The 21,102-nt window shown below is 48.6% G+C and overlaps 1 protein-coding gene across 7 annotated transcripts in view; it reads right to left on the bottom strand.

Moving 5' to 3' along the window:
* Positions 1 to 21,102, bottom strand: part of LOC119455368 (sal-like protein 3) — a 136,525-nt gene that overhangs the window by 7,530 nt on the left and 107,893 nt on the right. For 3 of the 7 annotated variants that reach the window (XM_037716757.2, XM_049668726.1, XM_037716755.2), the window contains 2 exons: positions 3,622 to 6,324; positions 321 to 426 (listed from right to left, as the gene is read on the bottom strand). In XM_037716757.2, the coding sequence (XP_037572685.1) occupies positions 321 to 426; positions 3,622 to 5,983 (2,468 nt within the window). In that variant the 5' untranslated portion in view covers positions 5,984 to 6,324. The remainder of the gene's footprint in view (positions 1 to 320; positions 427 to 3,621; positions 6,325 to 21,102) is intronic. The other 4 variants (XM_049668727.1, XM_049668729.1, XM_049668728.1 and 1 more) reach the window with 2 other exon arrangements.

Raw genomic sequence — 21,102 nt, 5'->3', positions numbered from 1 at the left:
TGTCATTTTACTTGCTTTTGGTTGCTTTGGATTTCTTCTTTTCCATATTTTTATGTATTGTGCTGTGCTGTTGTCGTGTGACTACCCCTTGTGTAAAGACCTTATGGTGAGGGCCTTTGCCACACTTTCTCGAAGTGCACTTTGGGTGAAATTGTTTACAATTATTATTTTTTAAGTACCATGCCTACAAGTGCATTGGACGTTCAAACATATCGCACATCCAACTAGCCTCACCTGTTGCACTATTCAAAGCTTTACACGACGTTCATAACACACGTAAAGTTACTTGTGCCTTCAAAATCGGAGCAAACGTTCCGCACCTGGGGTTGTACGCCGAGAGGAAAGGCCCATGGCTTGCCGTGCCCGCTTTGCCATCGGGGTCAGGGCTGCTGGTTTCCCCATTTTCACAGCTTGCAGTGTTGCTTCCTGAGAGCACAACAGCAATGCAACGGAAAAGGAAAATTAACACTCTAATTGAACAGGTAATCTGCACCAACATAACTTAAGGATTCTTTTAACTCGATTCTATTCCTTCCTTATCATGCACCATTCACAGCCAGCCAATTCCAGTGGTAATGTGGGCCACTAGAAGCACTCACGAAACACGAAAAGGAACCGCGTTGCAATAGCACTGTCACATTATCCCAGCCCTGCGCAGCTTCTTAACACTGCTTTTGTTGCCACCAGGAAAGCTTGTATTGCTCTCAAGAATCTGTACTTGAAAGAGCAGAAGACAAGACGCTGTGCAAGAGACAAGTTACCGATATTTCTGTTAACTGTAACGTGCACATTTAGTGCCTGCAATCTAGTTACAAGTCAACTTGGAACAAACCAAAAATTATATGTATTTCGGCCAATATTTTTGAAAGAACAAACTAACCTTTCGCATCTAACAAGCATTCCAGCTGAGTGTGGGCAATGTTCATACAGCCAAACCTCGATAAACAAACACAAATGTAATGAATTATCAAATATAACGAAGTAAATCTAAAACGTTTCAAATGCACATGTTAATACATGACAGCACATAATCAATACAGGCTTACAATAATAACGGGATATAATGACAGTGTTGTGTCAGATGCAACTTTAGAACGATGTTCAACTTTAAAAAATAAAGAGAGAGAGAAAGAAAATATCTTTTCTCAACTCATACAAACTAAGAAAAAAATGATACATACAAAAAAAAATATAGATATGCACAAGTAACAACTTCACATTCAGCCACATATTCAAGTTGTCGCTTACAGTGAGAACAACATGGCAAGCTATTCCTACTTGTTCCATATCAAATTTCTGACCAATGTTCAATATCAAGCTGAAAAACATCCATATTTCCAAAACTTAGGGACAATAGAAATGCCTTTAAAAAGCTACATCGACTTTTGGAGGCCAAGAAACACTGAATATCCAATGGGGTATATATAAGATGTAAAGGTATCCTGCAGAACAAATTTCTGTGTTGGACATCTCTGGGTATCCAATGGATCACCATTCATCGATTTCCGTATATAGTATCTCACAGGTATATGAAGCATGCTCATAAATAGTAGTAGAACCATTTACATGTAAGTAAACATAAAATGTTCCTTTTAACACTCCGTCTTTGTCACTTGCAAATGAAACAAAAGGTAGACCAAGTAGTACATTTCTGTGCAAAACTGACATGACAGTAGTTTTAAACTGTTTCCTCAACAATTAAAGTGGACATTCTAATGACATTTATTGTCATGAAGCAGCCGTTAAATAGTATTGAAGAATGACAACACAGATGAAATGAGATATCTTAACAGAAATTTTTAGTTTGATATTAACTGCTTTTTTTTTTAAACATGCAGAACTCTCTACACGAGCTTTGTCTGTTAGTTGCAGAGCACAGACAACAATGCGTTGTCTAAATTTTTATGGCATGTAAGTGTAATTGGAGCACAGAAAATTCATTTTGCAGGATGTACATCAATATGTTGTTTGTGCACATTTTTGTGTGTATGTATGCATTCATATAACCATTTCTATAGTATGTTTTGTATGTGCGGCATGTAATTGCTGTATTTCTCTTCCTGCTGTAATACAATAGGTGACGGGACCTCTGTCAAGCTGTGTTAACAGCTTTTTGTCTTCTCTCCTCCTACAAAGGAAATAAAATTGAATTGAAAAAGTGAGCGCATGTGCATTAGTAAATTTAGAGGACCTCTACTCCGGTGGCGGCTGCATATGGTGGGGCTAAGCACGGCTGCGTGAGCCCTATGTTGAACACAATCTTTAATGGGTAAAGAGTTTAGGCATACCGAGGGCTGGTGACCGACCTGTGATCTTTAAGGTAGCAATGTTTTTTATAGTGCAACAAGTTTTTCTGTCCACAGCACCAACTCCTACAGTGGTCATGTTGAGAAATCTGAAGGAAACTTGCATTTAACCTGGAGTCATGTTTGGGTAGTCATTGCTGGAAACTAATAAGTGAGCATGATAGCAATGGACATGGCATTCTAGAGAGGCACTTTGTGTTGAGGACTTCCTATGCGAGAGAGGACTTCCCCTATGTTGTAATGCTCCTTCAAAAGACCCAGAATATAAAATATAATGAGACCCTTTTTAAACAGAAAGCATAGTGCATTTATTAACAGCAAAGTTATATACACTAACTTGAAACCACCTACGAAGGTCCTCCCAGGTTAGGGAGTCCTCCCAAGTCCTCTATAGGAAAGACATCCCTCCTAAAGGTGTTTTCCTTAGGTGGGAGGAGCTTCTTAAAATCTGGATATCTCACTGAGCCACTATGGTCGGTTTTCAATTCAATTAATATAAAGCACAATCATTTTCACCATAACCTTATGTAGAGCAGAACGATTATTTTTGCTGAAACCAAATATTAAATTTAGCCATCGTACCACCTTGGCCAGAAGTGCAATAGCAAAATTTTTTTAGTTCCTTATACACAGCCATGCAGTGCGGAATTAGTGCACATCTTGCATTAGCTGAATATGGACAAGCATGTTGTACGATTTGGTTTGTCTAGGCTGCGAAATAGAAAGATTTTTAATAGTCTTTAAACAATTTCTTGCATTGTCCGACATTTAAAACAATAGAAAGCTGAGTAAGTTCATAGGGATTCCTTTAAGATAAGGCAGCATTTGTATTGTCCTGATCTTTCTTATGTCTGTGTTATTCACGCCTGATTTTTTCAATCTTGTTTAAAACTGTTACCCTCTGAATGCCTGTGGATATCAAACATCGAGTGTAGACTGTGGGACATCCGAGATGAATATCCGGAATATCCAAAGTAGTTGTGCTTTCATGGTTACTTTGTATGCTTAATTATCCATGGTTACCTTGAATGCTTATGCTCTTGAAAAATGTGAACAATTCTGCCTTTGTGGTGTCAGCCTCTACACCAATGTCCTCAATGTATGATGTCAGAAAACATTTAAAGTGATCCAGTATATAATCAGAAATGTGAGACTATATTATGGCTGGTCACAGATGCTTCATACAGCACTATCATCAGAGCCACCACCATTGCCAACACAATTACACATGTATTTGCAGTATTAGCTGTGCATCAAAAACCTGTGTGAACTGCAGTATCGTTAGAGACAAGATTTGCAAAATAGTGAGGTTTACCTGCTGCTTTGCCAAGCTGCATCCAGGCTGCCATTTCCTCCTTTGTATATGGGTTAACTTCGTCCTCAGCAACTCTTTCTTCACTGGTTTCAGATTCCATATCCTTAACTTCACGGGCACCTTCTTCAACTCCTTTGTCACTACCACAGTCCTCACTTGTTTCCACAACTGCTGGACCATAGCGCATTGGCCTTCCCTTCTTTCGCCTGTTGCCCGTAGCTGGCCGCCTCAGTTCTTCGTTACTAGCGTCCAAGTCTTGCGAGGACAAAGGACCATCGCCACCACTTTTCTCATCCGCCTGTGCCGGTTCAACAGGTGCTGTCGCCATGGGCATGGCCTCCAAAGGATAGATGATGGTTTTGTTGTCCTCTTCGCCCTCTTCGTCATCAGCCTTTCTATCTGCCTCAATTGAGCAAACGGGGCTCCCATTGTCTTTCATGCAAAGTGCTACTGGCATCTCAGACGCCATTGGACTAGCTCCTTCTTCGTCGGACACCTCGGGGTTGCTGCCGTCCATCCTGTGGTCTTCCTTGAAGCCGTCTGGGCTTCCATTCTCAGCAAAGCCACAGTCATCCCCAGCCCTCAAGTCATCCTCGTCGTCCAAGTCGCCATCGGCTTTGTCCTCAAGATCATCCATGTCCTCCAGGTCGTCCTCGTCGTCTTCCTCCTTGCTCTGGTCCACCGAGTTGAGGATGCGTACAGCCGTCTTCTTGAGGAAGGACACCAGCTTGAGGGAGCCCTGCGGGTTGTCGTCGGCGGGGTCACCACCTCCGCTGGCAGCGACGCCTCCGTTGGCGCCGCCGCCGCCGGCAGGCACCGCCGCGGCGCGGCTCCTAGCGGCCGCCGCGCGTCGGCGCCGTCGCAGCTGGTCCCGCTGGCTGACGTCCGAGTGGAAGCGGATGATGTGGTGACGCAGGTTGCGACGCTCGCTGAAGCCGCGCCCGCAAGCCTTGCAGTAGCACGGCTTGACGCCCGTGTGTATGCGCTCGTGGCGCTGCAGCGAGAAGATGCGGTCGAACGACTTGCTGCAGTAGCTGCACTGGAAGGGCAGCCGCATGCCCGCCTCCTGGCTCGACGACGGGCACGACGAGCCGCCCTTGGAACCGCCGCCGCCGGGGCCGCGTTGTGGTGGCGGCGGTGCAGCGCAGTGCGGCGACGTGAACTCCGGCACCGAGGAGGTCGAGGTCGGCGCCACCGAGGTCGTCGGGGGCATGGCGAGCGGCATGCTCATGGCGATGTTAGGCAGCGACCCCGGCTGCAGGAAGTGGCCCGCCAAGGCGCCCAGCTGGAGGGCCTGGTCGAACGAGACTCGCGGCTCGCCGATGAGCGCCTCGGGTAGCGGGCTCAGCACGGGCAGGCCAGCGGGCGGGGGCAGGCCGGCCTTTCCCTCTATCACCTGGTGCACCTGCTCGTGGACCAGGAGCTGGCTGCGCCACTTGAACACGGCGCCGCACTTGTCGCAGTGGTGCTCCTTGACGGCACGCGTGTGCGCCTGCAGATGGTCGCACAGGCCCCGCAGGCTCGGCTGAGTCTCGCCGCAGATGCCGCACTTGTACAGGGTGTACTGCTGCTCCGTCAGCGGGTTCACCACGTCAACCTTGCTCGCCAGCGGCACCTCGGCCTGAAGTTTCATGCTGCGCCAAGCGTCCATGCCCAGCAGCGAAGACGGCGACGGCAGACCCGCGGCGGCAAGGCTCGAGCTCAGATTGGCCGTCATGTGCGACAGGCTGCCCACGCACGACGTGGTGGTGGGCACGTCTTGGGATTCGGACTTGACCGGCCCGTAGCTCTCCGGGGGCTCCTCCTTCTTGACTGGCGGCGGTGGCTCGGCCGGCGCGGCGTCCTGGGGAAACTCCGGAGGCACGTCCGTCTCGGACCGGGCCCCCGCCTCGGCGGGCCGCGGCATCGAGAGGTCCTCCTCGCGGCTGTCGTCCGTCGGCGGCTCGGCGTAGGCGCCTTGCGACGACAGGTGGTCCGGCGGCGCGTCCCTCCGGAGCCTCGAGAGGCGCGGCTCCACGGCGGGCGCCGCGCTGTCGTGTGTCGTCTTGATGTGGAAGCGCAACGTGTGCAGGTACTTGAAGCCGCGGCCGCACTGCTCGCACGAGTAGGGCTTGGCCGCGGGAGTGCGCCGGCTGTACGGCTTGGCTTGCTGCTGGTGCTGGCGCAGCACGTGCGCCGCGTACTGCGCCATCAGCTGCTCGGGCGACTGCTGCTGCTGGTGGTGCTGGTCCATGCTGACGAAGATGGGCGCGACCGACGACGGGACGCTCAGCGACGGCACCGCGCACGGGTGCAGGGACGACGAAGTGGAGCTGCTGCTGCTGCTGACATGGCTGCTGGCGACGTCGCACGGCAGAATCATCGCACGAGGCTCTGCAGATATGCCCGGCCCACACGAGGAACGGCACGAATATTCCGCTGCTCCCTGGCGTCAGGAACAAGCGTCGCACGCTTCTAAAGGTCGCCTACACTCGTAGTCTTCTCCGGCCTCACTGTCGGCAGTTACTCGGTCGAGTGGGGAACATCACGCTTCAACGCTGACTTGAACAGTGCGCTGCCTATTGTACACAATGAGGTAGTAGGTCGGTAAACGGGAGTGACGCTGAGATTCTCCACTTTTCGCATTACCCGTAATAAAGGTGGCTCACTAGAGAGACGCCGCTTTTGGAGGTAGCTCCGTGTCGCCCATGCCATGTAGGGTTCCTGCGAACAATAAGAACCATGAGCAGTGTGAGTCAAAAAGTGTCGCAGTCATCTCACCCGAAAGGCGAAGCATCAATTACGATAGCAAATCAGTAGAGAGCTATACGGAGTAAGGATAGTAGTTTTATCAGCTGTATAAACTTGGACATGCAGCAGCACCAGCAACGCGCAGAACTGTTGTCGACGCCGTCGGCGTTTTGCCCGCGTTCGCACCGAACGCGCGCGGCGTTGGTGACTGTTGCCGGTGCCTCTGGGGGCGGCTCGGAGGTTTTCGACGAGATCACTCGTCGAGAAGCGTCAGAAATCTTACCCACCTTCTCGCCTCGCAGCGTTTTTATATAAATACGCATTTGGTGCCGCAGCTAAGCGTCCCCCCACTGCCTTTCGCGCGATGGAAGGAAGTCGCGTTTGCTCTCTAAATATGGTGTTGATTGTAAAGGAGGAAAGAGACGCTTAATTCTGCAGCCCTACGGGAGCACGGCTACCTCTTTCCCTTCTCCTATCTTTCAGTCCCCATCCCCCTGTGCAGCGCGGTTGAGGTGTCCTCTATTGAGAGACAGTTATCACGCTGCACTTTAACCCATTCTTTCACCATTTCCAACTATAATCTCTTCTACGGGAGCACGGTGCAGAACGCGCGTTTGCTCTGCGACGTGCGTTCGCTCCCCGTGAAAGCGCACGTCCCTCGCGCCCTTTCACTCGCACATACAGCGTCCGGAGCGCGGCGACGATTTCATCGCCGTTGACGTCATATGGAACCTCACGGCGACGACGACGGCAGAAATCCGCTTTGGAGTGTCCATATAATTGCTATCGCAATAAAACTGCGCGCTGGCTCGCGAATCGACCGCATGTCACACTACGCGCAATCAAGGGTCGGCTATATATATATAAGTGATGACGTTGTAGACTTTCGCTACCTTTGAAACTTTATTCATTCCAACATTCCATAATTTGGGATGCTGGGGGCCGGGGTCAAAAAGCCTCTTCACGGGCTTGACTAGGACCACGACCCCGTACAAAATGGCAGGGTTAGGCACGCGTACAGGTCAATAAAGCAATGTACAGAGTGAAAACAACATACATATCTAGTTCAAATTTCATCAAACATAAACAGAAAGAGCTCAGTGAAATTCTTTTTTTAAGCGAAAATACACAAACAGCCACTGCATTTAGAATTTGCCAAAACCTGAGTGACATCGTTAGTAATCATATAACAGAAATCAGACAACAAAATGACGTTAATTTATTACTCTAACCAGACTGCATATATATATATATATATATATATATATATATACATATATATATACACATACACACACACACATGCACATACATACACTTATCAAAAGCAATGCAAGTGAAACCGAGAGGTATAAAGCGATCTCAACCTCGGCAGCAAAGTGCAGGCGTTATCTCGACGCGTTACTTGCAAACGAGCAAGACGCCGCGCTAAAATTAGACACAATAGTGGTGTTGGAACAACCACTTCTAGCGTTCGTTTCTAAAATGCGCTTCACGATATAACCCGGCTCTCATCGCAGTCTTATTTCTTCCGGCTCAATCTGTTCTAACAACATCGCACGTAATGGACCAAACCGACACTGACGTGCGCGTGAAAATAAAGGTGGCTTAAATAAAACTAGTGTCTAACAAGACGACTTGAGAACGTCACTGTTTAACGGCCAACTGAAGTGAAAACGTTTAAAACTATAGGACCGACTAACCTGCGCAACTAACTGTCCGTTTCCATGGTTCAACCAGTTACAACTATTTGGAACCACAACAGCAACAAATGAAGGGAAATCGTAGAAAGACGGAGACAACTGATATCACTTGCGATTTCCAGTTGTGATCGGTTAATACTGTGAGGAAGCAGCACGAAGAGTGATGATAAATAATACAGTTCAAGTGCAGTTACTTTCTTAGCCTGGCATTTCATCAGCGCTCGTAATCACGCACGCCACACATTCGACTGTCAAGCTGAACTTTTTTTTTTTTTTTTTTTCAATACCGCATATGTTTTCAGCGTAACGGCTTTGCGCGTACAGCGTGGAACAGGCAGCTGTCAGCTCCTACCAATGAACTCGGCAGCCTCGACAGCGACACTTACAGCAGATGTTCAGGCATGATGGCATGCCGTCGCCACGTCGGTATGAAAAACCTGTATTGGGCGGCCTTCGCATCGCAACCTTCTCCGATTACGGTGGAAGGGGGGGGGGGGGGGGGGGGATTTCACAAAAGAAAGCCCGAGCCGAGCGCATGCGCAAACAGCCTCTCTTTTTGTGTACGCCTCTCAACGAAGCTATTCTGCACAAAACTGCGATGTGTTTTACGCCACATAAGTACGCGCGGCGGTGGACACTATATTGTCGGGAGTCACGAATGAAAGCGATACAGTTTCAGCACACGCGGTGTCTCAACGTCATTCACTGCTGTCGCCACTAAACTTGCCCAGCTCGCTCGTGAAGACGGAATGCCATCAGTGCTGAAAATGCTACGACTGCTTTTAAACCCTAAATTCACAAGTTCACACAAAAAAAAAAAGAGAGAGAGAGGGAACAAAATGTTTCAATTTCTATTTACTGCATTGTATACCCGGATTCGAAAATTATATTGCCACGTGCGGTTTAGCCCATATTCAGCCGAAATATTAATGAAAGAAGTCTGTTCTGAAAGCCAGACTTTCCCTCGGCGCGCGTATAAGGTTCTAGCGTAAGCACCTCAACAGGTGATAACGAAAGGAATGCAAAGCACCGAAGTGCCGAAACTGAAATGCACGACGCGAACTGAGTTGACGAGTAGGCTCGTCTTGATTTGGCACACAAACAGCTAGGGGCAGTACAGCTCGGCCTTGGTATAGCGAAAGGGTTAAGGCAACGCGATGGCAATTATTTCGCATATATGCAGTTGTAAGCTACATGCTTCGACGCACATTTACAATGGCACGGTGACTGCATCTGCGACACGAGAACACCACACCGACTCAAACTAAATACTGGTTTGCTAAAAAGCTTATAGTTTCTGATTGCGTAGGTATTAGAGCAGCCTCTGTTCGAAATTTTATGCTTGAAGTACGAGTGGATGCATCACCAAAAAGCCCGGAAAAATTCTTTTTTCCATACTGAAACTGACAAAAAAAAAAAAAATGTCATTAGCGCTAGCCGGAAATGACGCACAACCGAGAACGCGCGGCTCGTCGGCATGTACGACCTCCGAGATTGAGCGGTACCGCGGCGTGCCAAGAAATCTCGGAGGCGAACGTGCTAGGACTACGTCATACCGGCTAAATTAATTTATCCAAGGTGAAATTTCGTTGCAGATGGCCTCTGACGAACCGGGGTTTCACGCACAGACCATTCGGAATAGACCGGAAAAAATGCGATGCGATTGTGTTGATAACCAACCAAGTAGATGGTCCCGTTGCCTCCGAGATCGCACAGCTCTCGGAGGCCACGTTGGTCCTAGCGAGAGTCCTCGTGCGAGTTCCCTTTCACCGTAACATGGAGGATTTACGTTCTTCCATGCATCTGCAGAGACTGTGCCTCATGTATGCTACGCTATGTGACGAACCAGGCACAGCTCCGTCAGCGAAGCTCTAATGATTGACGTGTCGTTGCAGGCGGGCGTCCTTGCTCGCAATGGGACAATAATTTTTCTGTGATACATTAATAATAGCGACAGCTAGCTGGCCGAGTTGGTATAAATTCAATTCAGCTGTCAATTTTATTATCGTATATTTCTCCGCACTTTCGTTCTATTTATTTCTTAGTTCGTAAGCACCAATTTCTGGGATATATCGACTTGGAGTGCGCGCTGACAGTTAAGCTGAAATACCAGAAGCGCCAGTCTTATCCGGCAGCCGAATCTTGGTGTAAACGAAGAAAGGGCGAAAAACGGGCTTTAAGAGGAAGCTTTAGCTCGGAGCCAACGCAGATTTCCCCATTCAAATACATGTAAAACTCAGACTTATGAGCCAACCGCTGGACCGACTTAAATGAAAAAATTGTTGCACTTGAGAGAGAAAGTTAAATTCTAGTGACTCTAAGAAGCAGAATATTTAGGGCCTGCAACTTTTGACGAAAATTTACCGAGAACTGCTAATTTTTAAACTGCTAAATCTGCTAGAACTGCTAAAAATTTCAACACGAAGTTTACAAATCCGCTACTTTGCACCAAAAATGTACATCGCAGTTTCGTAAACTGCATCTGTCAGAGCATCTAAAGTGGACAAATTTTACCTACGAATTTACAGCTTACGCGGCACTTACTATACTTTACGAGGGTTTTAAGTCCCATTCACAAATTAGTAATATATATCAGAGTGATGTATAATACATAACTCTGGCCGCCTCATACTTCTAATAGGTGCAATTAACAGAATTGTGATATCGCATTTTATTGCTGAATTAAAATGGTGAACCTGAAACATTAGTTTTGTTTAAACAAATTTCGTAGAAAATAATTTATAGCCTAATTCAAAAACCGCTAGCTACATTCACTAGATTTTAGTATTTTAACTGCAACAGACCATCGAATTCGGCGCAGTGATTCCCGAGAAAAACGATTTCTCATTTCCCATATGTATTACATAGGAGCCTTCCAGCTAAAGGTTGCCGCTCTGCTACATCGTCACGTCAGGAGACTAGACCGTCTGCTCGGGACTAGCGAATAACGTATCGATAAAGAACTACACTGCATTCTGAACGAACCCAATTTTTTCAATATTTTTTATGTTAATTATTTTTTCTGAACAGAAAAATGTGGGCAGCTTGCACAAGTGGTGCAAGACTGGAGTAAACAGCGGAGCTGGTGATCGACCTACCTTCTTCCAGGTTTTACTAGGCTTGGCTAAGTTTTGCTAGGAAATGCTAAGTGGCACGGTATTCCGAATCGGCCCGCCGCCGACGCGCAGATTCTCGCTTGGCCGCGCGACGCGCTTCAAGATGTGCGGCTTCTTCTTCGAGTGTCCGGATCTTCTTTGGTCGTCCCATGTCAAGGCTACATGTAGTCACCACAGAGTCAACGAGAGTTCTGCCGCCGTCGCGACGGCTCTGAGCTTTATCTCCCCGGTGACGTCACGGCCAAGCTGCGCCTCCGCACTTGCCGGGGCGTGGTGGTCGAAACCTGCCGAGCCACCGCTAGAGGCGCCTGCTGCAGTCACTGACACCGCACGCGTTCGGCGCGAACGCGGGGAAACGCGGACGGCGTCGGCAGCAGCTCTGCGCGTTGCCTGTGCTGCTACAATTTTTCTCGCTCTCTCATTTTCTCCTCTCTCCCGAGCATAGGGCGCCCGCGCGCGTGCTCCGATTCCCTCTCCTAGCGTCCCATGTGCAGGCAACATGTGCACAGCACGGAAAGGAGGCGAAGTACACGCCGCTCTGCGAGGTCGTTGCTAGGCAACGCGCGGTGACGTCATCGCCAGGAGCAGTTTTTGTGAGAGCTTTGGCCAGCTCCGACCTCGAAGATCAGCAACGGATGATTGCGAGGGCCCAGGACGCGGCCCGAGGTCAAGGCATTCTGGAATGAGGGCGCCTCTCCAAAGCTGCATTTACATAATAAAGATGTTTATTCTCTCTCTCTCTCTCGCACTACGCGGCGCAACCAAGAGCTTAAACATTGAGTTACTGTATATGGATCCCGCAGGATGCTTAAACAGCCCCGCTGTTAGAACGGTGCGAACATGTAGGCACAAAAGGTTTCATATGCCCTGAGGTGACATACACAAAGCGACGCCTCCGTTATCGTTAGACTCCGACTAAGACTCGTTAAGAATTAAATGTTTTAACGCGATAGCTCCCCCGTGTCGCAGGAAATCCGGCGCCGGCGTCGGCGTAAGCGCCGGCGTCGTTGACTAACCGAACCAGCCTTCGTTGACTAGCCGAACCAGCCCGACGGGGCAGACCCTTCGCATGGCGCAAGGCGTTAGTGAACAAAAAAAATGAATTTTTTTGTTGAAATGAAATGTTAGTGAAACAAAAAATCGTAAAGTACGACTTAACCACAACCTACAGACGCGATAGCGTCGGACTGTAATTTGAATATACAAGAAAAAAAAAAGCCTGACAAGCAGCCAGGGATCTTTGAATGCTATCGCGTTCCACTCTTAAAAGCGAAGCTTAAGCGTCCTCCATTTTTTTTTCGTTATCGTTGTCGACCAATCGCAATGTGTGATTATAAATAAACAAAGTTGGAGGAAAATAAACATCGCCAAATACGGCCCCAGAATTGCAAAATTTTGGAAACATTTAGGATTGTGAAAAAGAGTTTGAAAGCGCAGATTTATATAAGTATTTAACGGTCGATATGTGCGCGAAATACATTGCGGAAACGTGAATGCTGTGACTGACAGTATCTTGTTAGTGAACACAAAAAATTTTATTCGGCACGAAAACATACACAACTGATAGAGGGAAATAAGGGAGGGAACAGGCTGGCCACTGCCACCGGAACAGGCACAACGCCTGCTGCCTCTTTAGAAACGACGGGATAGAAACGGGAGAACGGAAATAAAGAAGAAAGAGATAAACAACACGACCGATCACGACTAAAATGAAGCACCGAAAATGAACAGAGTGCAGCAGTATAGGAACAGAAAAAGACCGCAGGTCGCACCAATTAAGGCTCATTAACACTACAGGCCGACACGACACCGTTGTTGGTCTGCCGACTGTTGGCGACAGCTTTTTCCTTCCTCTAAACCGTTGGCCACAGCGTTTTCGGTCCTGTAAAATGCTGTCGCCAACAGTCGGCCGACCAAAATCGGTGTCGTGTCGGCCTAGTGTGAATGAGCCTTTACAAAACAACCCAACAGGAAGCGTACAACACCGCCAAAAAAGCAGGGGGTAGTGATACTTTCGAATGGATAACAGCATAGGAACGCATTCTCCTCGGAAGAACAACGGAGGCCGCCTGTTACGCGACGGGAGGTTTGTGGGCATTCCGCGAGACATCGGTGCGAGTAGCTCGGCGCCAATGCGCACGTGGTTCGACGAGAGAGAGCGATGGCGCGCCCGTGACGCAACGCGCTACGCGGCGGCAACAGCGCGCAGGGGCCGAGTTGCGAAACCGCGCCGAAAGAGCGAGGCATGCTGCACCGGCGAACGGCACGTGCAGCGCAGTGCTCGCCTTACACACGTGTGCTGACACAGCGCTGTGCACACGCGGCTTCGACCCAGAGTCGGTCGACAGAGAGCCAGGACGTCGCGTCGGATAAACGCGCGCCGTATTGCAGGGCAAATAAAAACGGCACGGAAAACGAATTCAGAACAACGCGCGCGCGCGCGCCGAACAGAATGCGAACAACTATTTCGGAAGATTTGCAGAAACACTTCGATACAGACGCGTTGAATCATCGAGAAAGAAAGAGGTACACGAGCTCGACTATGTATTAGCATGCGGATCCCTTTCTTTAAAGACAACATTAATTAACCGACTCATTTTGTAGAAGCGTTTATTCATATATACGCCGTGGCTCGCAACGTGCCTCGGTGGCCGCTCTTCGGGTCGTACTTGAAAACAACACAGTTGCATAACTCAACAGTTACAAACAACTAGATTTACATAAATCTGGTGGCATCATCATCTTATACATGCGCTGCGATCGTCCTCGCGACTAAATTCTGTCGCCTGTTACTTAATAATTCGATGTGTAAAAAGGTCAGCGGTGATTTAACGGTAAATGCGAGAGAAAAGCGTTAGCATTACGTCGCACTTCTTTGAGGTCCCGGATCCATGATTTAGACATCGCTCACCACACTGCAAAGTGTTCGGCAGCTCACTCGACACACCACTTGCCTCCTTCGAGGAGCAAACTGCATACATACACACGCACACTGAGCGCTCTCATCCCCTCTCTCTCTCTCTCTCTATATATATATATATATATATATATATACCACGTGACCGGCTTCCCACATACTTTTTTCCACTTTGACACTTCTAATGCTGACGCATTAAAAGACACGATCCCAGAATGTTGCTCGCGCAAGCTATAGTGCAACATCGCACGCCGCCGAATTCAACGCGCGCGCTACATTTGTTGCAACCTTGAGGGGCCCTGCGCGGCTCGAACAATCTATATGGTAGACATATCGGAGAGACGCGACAGGTCTCCCGACCACAAGCGACAAGTATATATACATATACGCGACAGAAAAATCTTATCGCCCACCGTGACTGCGTAAGCGCTTATCAAGATTGGCAAGGGATATATACATGTATACTGACTTTGCGCTGATCGCGGCATAAGTCGCGTCGCTGAATACAACGTACGTATACACAGCTATCGGAAGCATGTATACTATACTATATATGATAGGGCTCGTGGTTTCCAGATATATATATATATATATATTTTCTGCAATGACCAAATTAGCTGTTTCTTACCTCTTGCTTACTTTTAGATTTAGTTTTTGCTGTTTGGGTAGCGGTGGTTAGGGGTGCGGATAGTTTTGTTCACTAGAAGTTTGCTTTTATGGGTGACCATTAAAGGGGAAACGGCCCTGTTATAACAGCCGAGAAGCAGCGTGTTTATCAACAAAGCACAGAGATGTGGTTGATGCGGTGCCGTCGTCAAGCAGACATGTGAGCTGATCGCATGCATACTGGCCATGCCATGTACTATACTCAAATCCATGGTTAAAGCAGCGCCAATTAGGGACGAGTCAACTACATACGCTGGACAGTTATCTGACGAGCAGAAAGCTGCACACGATAGTCAAGTGGTGCTGTCGGCAGTCGGGTTAGCCTTAATGCTTAGCAGTGTACTAATCCCAAGGTTCCGTACTATGAAACGTGAAGATACACCGTTTGTTTTCGTCCCGTCTTCAAAAAAAAAAAAAAAATTCCTCCTAACTTTCTGCAGGCAGTTTAAGGTTCTAATTGAAAGCGCTGTATAGCCTAGTTAAAGAGGAACCAAATTACGGATACGAATATATTGATGTTTATCGCTATCACAAGTCTGGACAAGAGCAATCTTGTATTTATCCGCCGGCACTGCCGCCAGGCCAAGTGAATTCTTACCTCTCGGGAAAATGGTTCTTCAATGGCTCAAGCGGCATCTGGTGTACCCCAGGGGAGCGTGCTTAATTGGTCCCCTGCTCTTTCTAATATTTATTAATGATTTACCTAATTGTGTATCTTCCCCAAATTAGACTGTTCGCTGACGACTGTGTTGTGTAGCGAGTCATTAAACGTGAAACTGACCACCAATATTTACAAACTGACCTCGACACTTGCTGTTCATCGTGGCTAATGATCATAAACCACTCCAAGACAAAGCTCGTCTCCTCTTTACAAGAAACTCTTGCCGCATCCCAACCACATACACTATTAATGACGTAACAGTTGAGACAGCTTCTACTTACAAATATTTAGGAGTTCACCTTCAGTCCGACTTAACCTTACGCTTGAGCCATATGGGACCCGGATCAAGCCTACGTCATAGATAACATCGAATCCCAGCAGAACCGTGCTGCTCGTTTCACTTATTCAGATTACTCGCGTTTCACTAGCGTCACGGCGTTCAAAGCTCGTGCGGGACTTGATAACGGGTCTTGATGCGGGTCATTTATTTTATTTTATTTAATTTTTTTACACAAAGTTGTGTCTGCATATTTTGTCGCTTTTGTTGTATTTTTGTCATAGAGTGTTATGACAGTATGATCAGCTATCGCCCCCCCCCCCCCTCCCTCCCTATGTATTACCCTCTACTGGAGGGCCTTTAGGGGTATTTTGAATAAATAAATAAATAACCTTTCCCATCGTCGAAAACTTGCTCGCTTAACTCTTTTTCACAAAATTTACCATGATCCGTTGTTTCATGACGATTTCTTTCAATCACCATCGGCAAGCTTCTTTCCACGCAGTGACCATCCTTTCAAGATCAAACGCTTCAATTGCCTGCACTTCATCTTTTGCGAAATCATTCATACCCAAAACAATTATTGAGTGGAATCAGCTGCCTCCTACAATCGCAACTGAAATGAATACATGAAATTTTCAGGAACTTCTAAAAAATGAATGCAATGCGGAGCTTTTCTTCTAGTTCTGTTCCGTTTACCGCAATGTGTTTGATTTTCTGTGTGTGTGTGCGTGTGCGTGCGTGCGTGCGTGCGTGTGTGTGTGTGTGTGTGTGTGTGTGTGTGTGTGTGTGTGTGTGTGTGTGTGTGTGTGTGTGTGTGTGTGTGTGTGATCTTCTACGATGGATCATATCCATGTCATCCATCAGGTCACAGAGAAATCTGCAAAGTACAATCAACCTCTCTATATGGCTATCATAGATTATGAAAAAGCATTTGATTCAGTAGAGATACCAGCAGTCGTAGAGGCATTACGTAACCAAGGAGTACAGGAGGCATACATGAATATCTTGGCAAATATCTACAAGGATTCCACAGCTACCTTGGTTCTTCATAGAAAAGTAGAATGATACCTATCAAGAAAGGGGTCAGGCAAGGAGAGACAATCTCTCCAATGCTATTCACTGCATGCTTAGAAGAAGTATTCAAGCTCTTATACTGGGAAGGCTTAGGAGTGAGGATCAACGGCGAATATCTCAACAATCTTCGGTTTGCAGATGACATTGTCCTATTCAGCAACAATGGGTACGAATTACAGCAGATGATTGAGGTCCTTAACCGAGAAAGTGTAAGAGTGGGGTTGAAGATTAACATGCAGAAGACAAATATAAAGTTCAATGGCCTGGCAAGGGAGCAAGAATTCATGATCGCCAGTCAGCCTCTAGAGTCTGTAAAGGAGTACGTTTGTCTAGGTCAATTACTCACAGGGGACCCTGATCATGAGAAAGAAATTTACAGAAGAATAAAATTCGGTTGGAGTGCATACGGCAGGCATTGCCAAATCCTGACTGGGAGCTTACCACCGTCGTTGAAAATAAAAGTATACAATCATTGCATTCTACCGGTGCTAACATATGGGGCAGAAACTTGGAGGTTAACCTTTGCTCGAGAACAAGTTAAGGACCGCACAAAGAGCGATGGAACGAAAAATCTTCGGAGTAACGTTAAGATACAGGAAGAGAGCGGTGTGGATCAGAGAACAAACGGGGATAGACGATATTCTCGTTGACATTAAGCGGAAGAAATGGAGCTGGGCAGGCCATGTAATGCGTAGGATGGATAACCGGTGGACCATTAGGGTTACAGAATGGATACCAAGAGAAGGGAAGCGCAGTCGAGGACGGCAGAAAACCAGGTGGGATGATGAAGTTAGGAAATTCGCAGGCGCAAGTTGGAATACGCTAGCACAAGACAAGGGTAATTGGAGATCACAGCGGGAGGCTTTCGTCCTGCAGTGGACATAAATATAGGCTGATATTATATATATATATAGTGTGTCCCAGCTATCACGGAACGGCGTTACGCGAAGCAAACCTAGTGCGTATTGGTTCCAGTGCAGTGAAGTAGCCGCCAGTAATTTTTTCGTTCCTGAGATTTAATTAGCTAATTGTAATTAATTATCTAACTCGAGAAGTACTGTCCTAATTATCAAAGTGTAAATGAGAAAATTGTAGAGCAACATGAAAAACCGTCGATACAGCTTTTTGTTGCTCAAACGTGCTACGTAAATGTGTATTTCCGAGTGTGAAAGGAGCTCGCGAATACACGCAGAATTGCCGCGCGACTGGTCGCTTGAGGCATCGCTACAAAATACCGGCCCTGGTCGGGCCCCAGCGCCCCCAGGAAAAATGAAAATTTTCCGCCTATGGCCAGAGCGCTTGGAGACAGCCTGTCGAATGTGTCATAAGACGTACCAGACGTACGTACTCGCTCCAGTTTGGCTGATGCCGCAGTACACGCGCTCGATGATATGAGCGTATATAGCTGGACGCGAGAGCAGGCATGAACAGAGTTCCAAAACACTCGGGCCTTTAGCAGCACTGCGCAGAACACGAAAGCCGGCCAGAACGAAGCCCCGAGGGCTCCTCCGCAGCGGGCTTTGCACGCGTCACGCATTTTGCACCACGTCGTGCGGGCTCGAGGAAACAGAGGCAAGCGCAGCCAAACCGGCGGCGAAGCGAGGGTCCAGGCTCGCGATCAGACCGAAAGGTCAGCACCGAGTGGTGGGGAGGCGGGCGGTGCGCGAGATCGTGCGGCAGCAGCGCGAGAAAGAGCGTGCCGCGACTGCGACCCGCCAACTTTACCGAGCCGCGCCAAATCGCCGAAAAACACCGAGGCAAAGGACGTGAGGGACAAACAAAAATAGATGAGCCGGCGAGGCAAGAAGCAACAAAACCGTCCGCGGCCGAAAAAAATAAAAATAAAGAGAAGGCAGCAATGAGAGTCTCAAAATCAATAGCTGCAGGTCCCGTCGGGGTGGGAGGTTGTTGTAAGCGACTCGGCTCGAGGAGGGACGAGGAGGCGTGCAGCCCCCCCCTAGCGCACGCACAAAAAAGCGGGCAAGCAGGACCCGAACACACGCACGGCAGCAACGCGAGCGCAGTGAGCTGCGCGAGCTCGCCAATCAAAAGAGAAAAGCAAACGTCCGAAAGGTGGCCGAAGTGAGAGGAGAACCCTCGGGATTGGAAGAACGAAGGGTGGTGGCAGATATCGGAGGGAGAGGAGACAGAACTGAACGACGGTCGTCGCACGTACCGCGCTGTGCGCGCCAGAGACGTGGGCGCGCTCAACGAACGGCCATCGATAAGAAAAAAAAAAAAAAGTTGGAACAGGGGACAAGAGAGAGGAGGACGGCCAAAGGCGGAGATGATCGCGACAAAGAAGGTTGCAATATAAAGAGGAGCGAACAAGCGCGAAAGCAAGAGAAAAATAAAAGAAGGCACAGCGAGAACGGCAACCACCGACGAACGAGCCATCCAGCTAAGCACGCGCGGTGGAAGGCTCGAAACGAGCCAGCCGAAGCAAACGCGTTGGATCGGCCGCGAGTTTGAGCGCGCCAGAGAGGAGGGGGAGGTGAAAAAAAAGGCGACGGTAGAAGGACAGTGCGTGCGTGGTGGAGACAGAAATGGAGGAAGAGCTGGGATAAGAAAGGGAGAGAGAGAGTGCTGGGGCGCGCGGAATCTTTTGGAACACAGCACGCGATTCCGAAGCCCGCGAGCGAACCACGCGCGCCAGAGAGAGGTGAAAAAGAAGAAAACGGAGCTGGGCCGCGGAGGAGGAGAGAAAAAGACGTGCCACACCGCTGATGAAACAGAGTGGAAGAAAAAACAAAAGGAGAGCACAGCCAGTTCCGCGAGCAAAAAAGCGCGCGCTCGCTCGCACACACACATACGACGCTGGTCTCACCGCCGCTTGCCACGCAGCAGAAGCAGCAGCGCTGCTGGTTGCCACGGGAGACGCTCGCTGGCTGGCACGCACGTACAGGCGGGTTGCAGCGCCAGCGGCTAAAACCGCCAAGAACGACGAGCCGCCGAGGGAGATAAAAGAAAGCAAAGAACGCGGCCAGAAACTAAATCTGGCCTCTCGCTTCTCCTTTCCCCTACTACTACTGTACAGAGGGAGGGCAGGGAGCTTCGAAAAGAGAGCTCTTCTGCCGCGAAGAAGAAAAAGTTGGTAATAAAGTAGAACACTAATGAAACAAGCACGCGCCCGCGAAGTTCGAGGAGAGGGCAAAAAACAAGCACAACAAAGCCGGCTTCGAGAGAAGCAGTACGGAAAAGAAGGGGGACCTGAAAAGTGCAGGAAAAGGTTAAAGCAAAGCACGCTCTCGCAACGGCCACACCGACCGGCCAAAAGAAGAAGAAATAAAGCGACAGTGCTGGTTGAGACACAAGAAGCGAGAACGGGCTGGGAGGAGGAGGAGGAGAGCGCGCGGTAAAAACAAGAAGGTCGGCCCCTGGCCAGCGAGCCGAGCGAAAAACTTTTGGCGCTTGTTCGTGCCCCGAGCGGAGGACGTGAGTTGTGTTGTCATGGCGACGCTCGTGCAAGAGACCAACCGAGATCGATTCGGCATTGGGCCACCAAGCACGACGGACGCACCGGCTTCATGGGGGGGAGGGGGGTCCACCACGCCGGACGCGAGCACAGCACGCAGCGCACGGAGAGCGGAAAGAGCGGCCCAACACAATGAACAAGAAAGCCGCGCGCCCAGACGTCAAGTTCACCAAGAAGGTCCGAAATGTGAAAAGCAGCAGTAAACGACAAAAAAAAAAAAAGAAAAAAAAAAGTCGGCGTGCGCACAGACCGCGCCTAGTGGAGTTAGCGGAGTCCGTGATCAGAGAGGAGAGAGATAAAAAAAAAAGAGAGAGAAAGAGAGGTGGCTTTGCCCACATTTTCGCCGCCGCAACCTCCTCCGCATCCTGCCGGACTATCGGGACCCAAGATGATGCGAGAGGACCAAGCAGGGAGAGAAGTGCTGAAGAAAAGCAAGAGGTGGAGAACGTCGACAGAGGGGGTTGCGCTTGGTGCGCGCTTAATGATCAAAAAAAAAAAAAAAAAAAAAAAAGATATACGGTCAGCCAGCCAACGAAATGGGGAAAAAGAATAAAGAAACCAAGTGTAAATGACCAACACCCTCCACCTACGCCTCTTCCTTTCTTTTCCCTAATTTAAGATCCTGAGACGTTTTTTTGCTCCAAGTATCGTCGCAAAGTGGCTAATTAGCGGGCCGGCTCTCCTATCTCCTGACAAGGCGCAGTACGCTGGAAGAGCGGCGGCTGACAAACCTCCCCCCTACCTCCTCAGTTTTTTTTTTTTTTTTTTTGGTTCTTGGGCATTTCCCCCTCACTCCCTAGACTGTGATTACGCTTCATTAGATGTCGACATTTCGCAGCGTTCAGGCACGGTATCGAGG

Source organism: Dermacentor silvarum, chromosome 6, assembly GCF_013339745.2.
Source record: "Dermacentor silvarum isolate Dsil-2018 chromosome 6, BIME_Dsil_1.4, whole genome shotgun sequence".
In the NCBI taxonomy this organism is placed as follows: domain Eukaryota; kingdom Metazoa; phylum Arthropoda; class Arachnida; order Ixodida; family Ixodidae; genus Dermacentor; species Dermacentor silvarum.
Note: the sequence above shows the minus strand (reverse complement) of the source record. Positions and strands in the feature narration are given on the sequence as shown.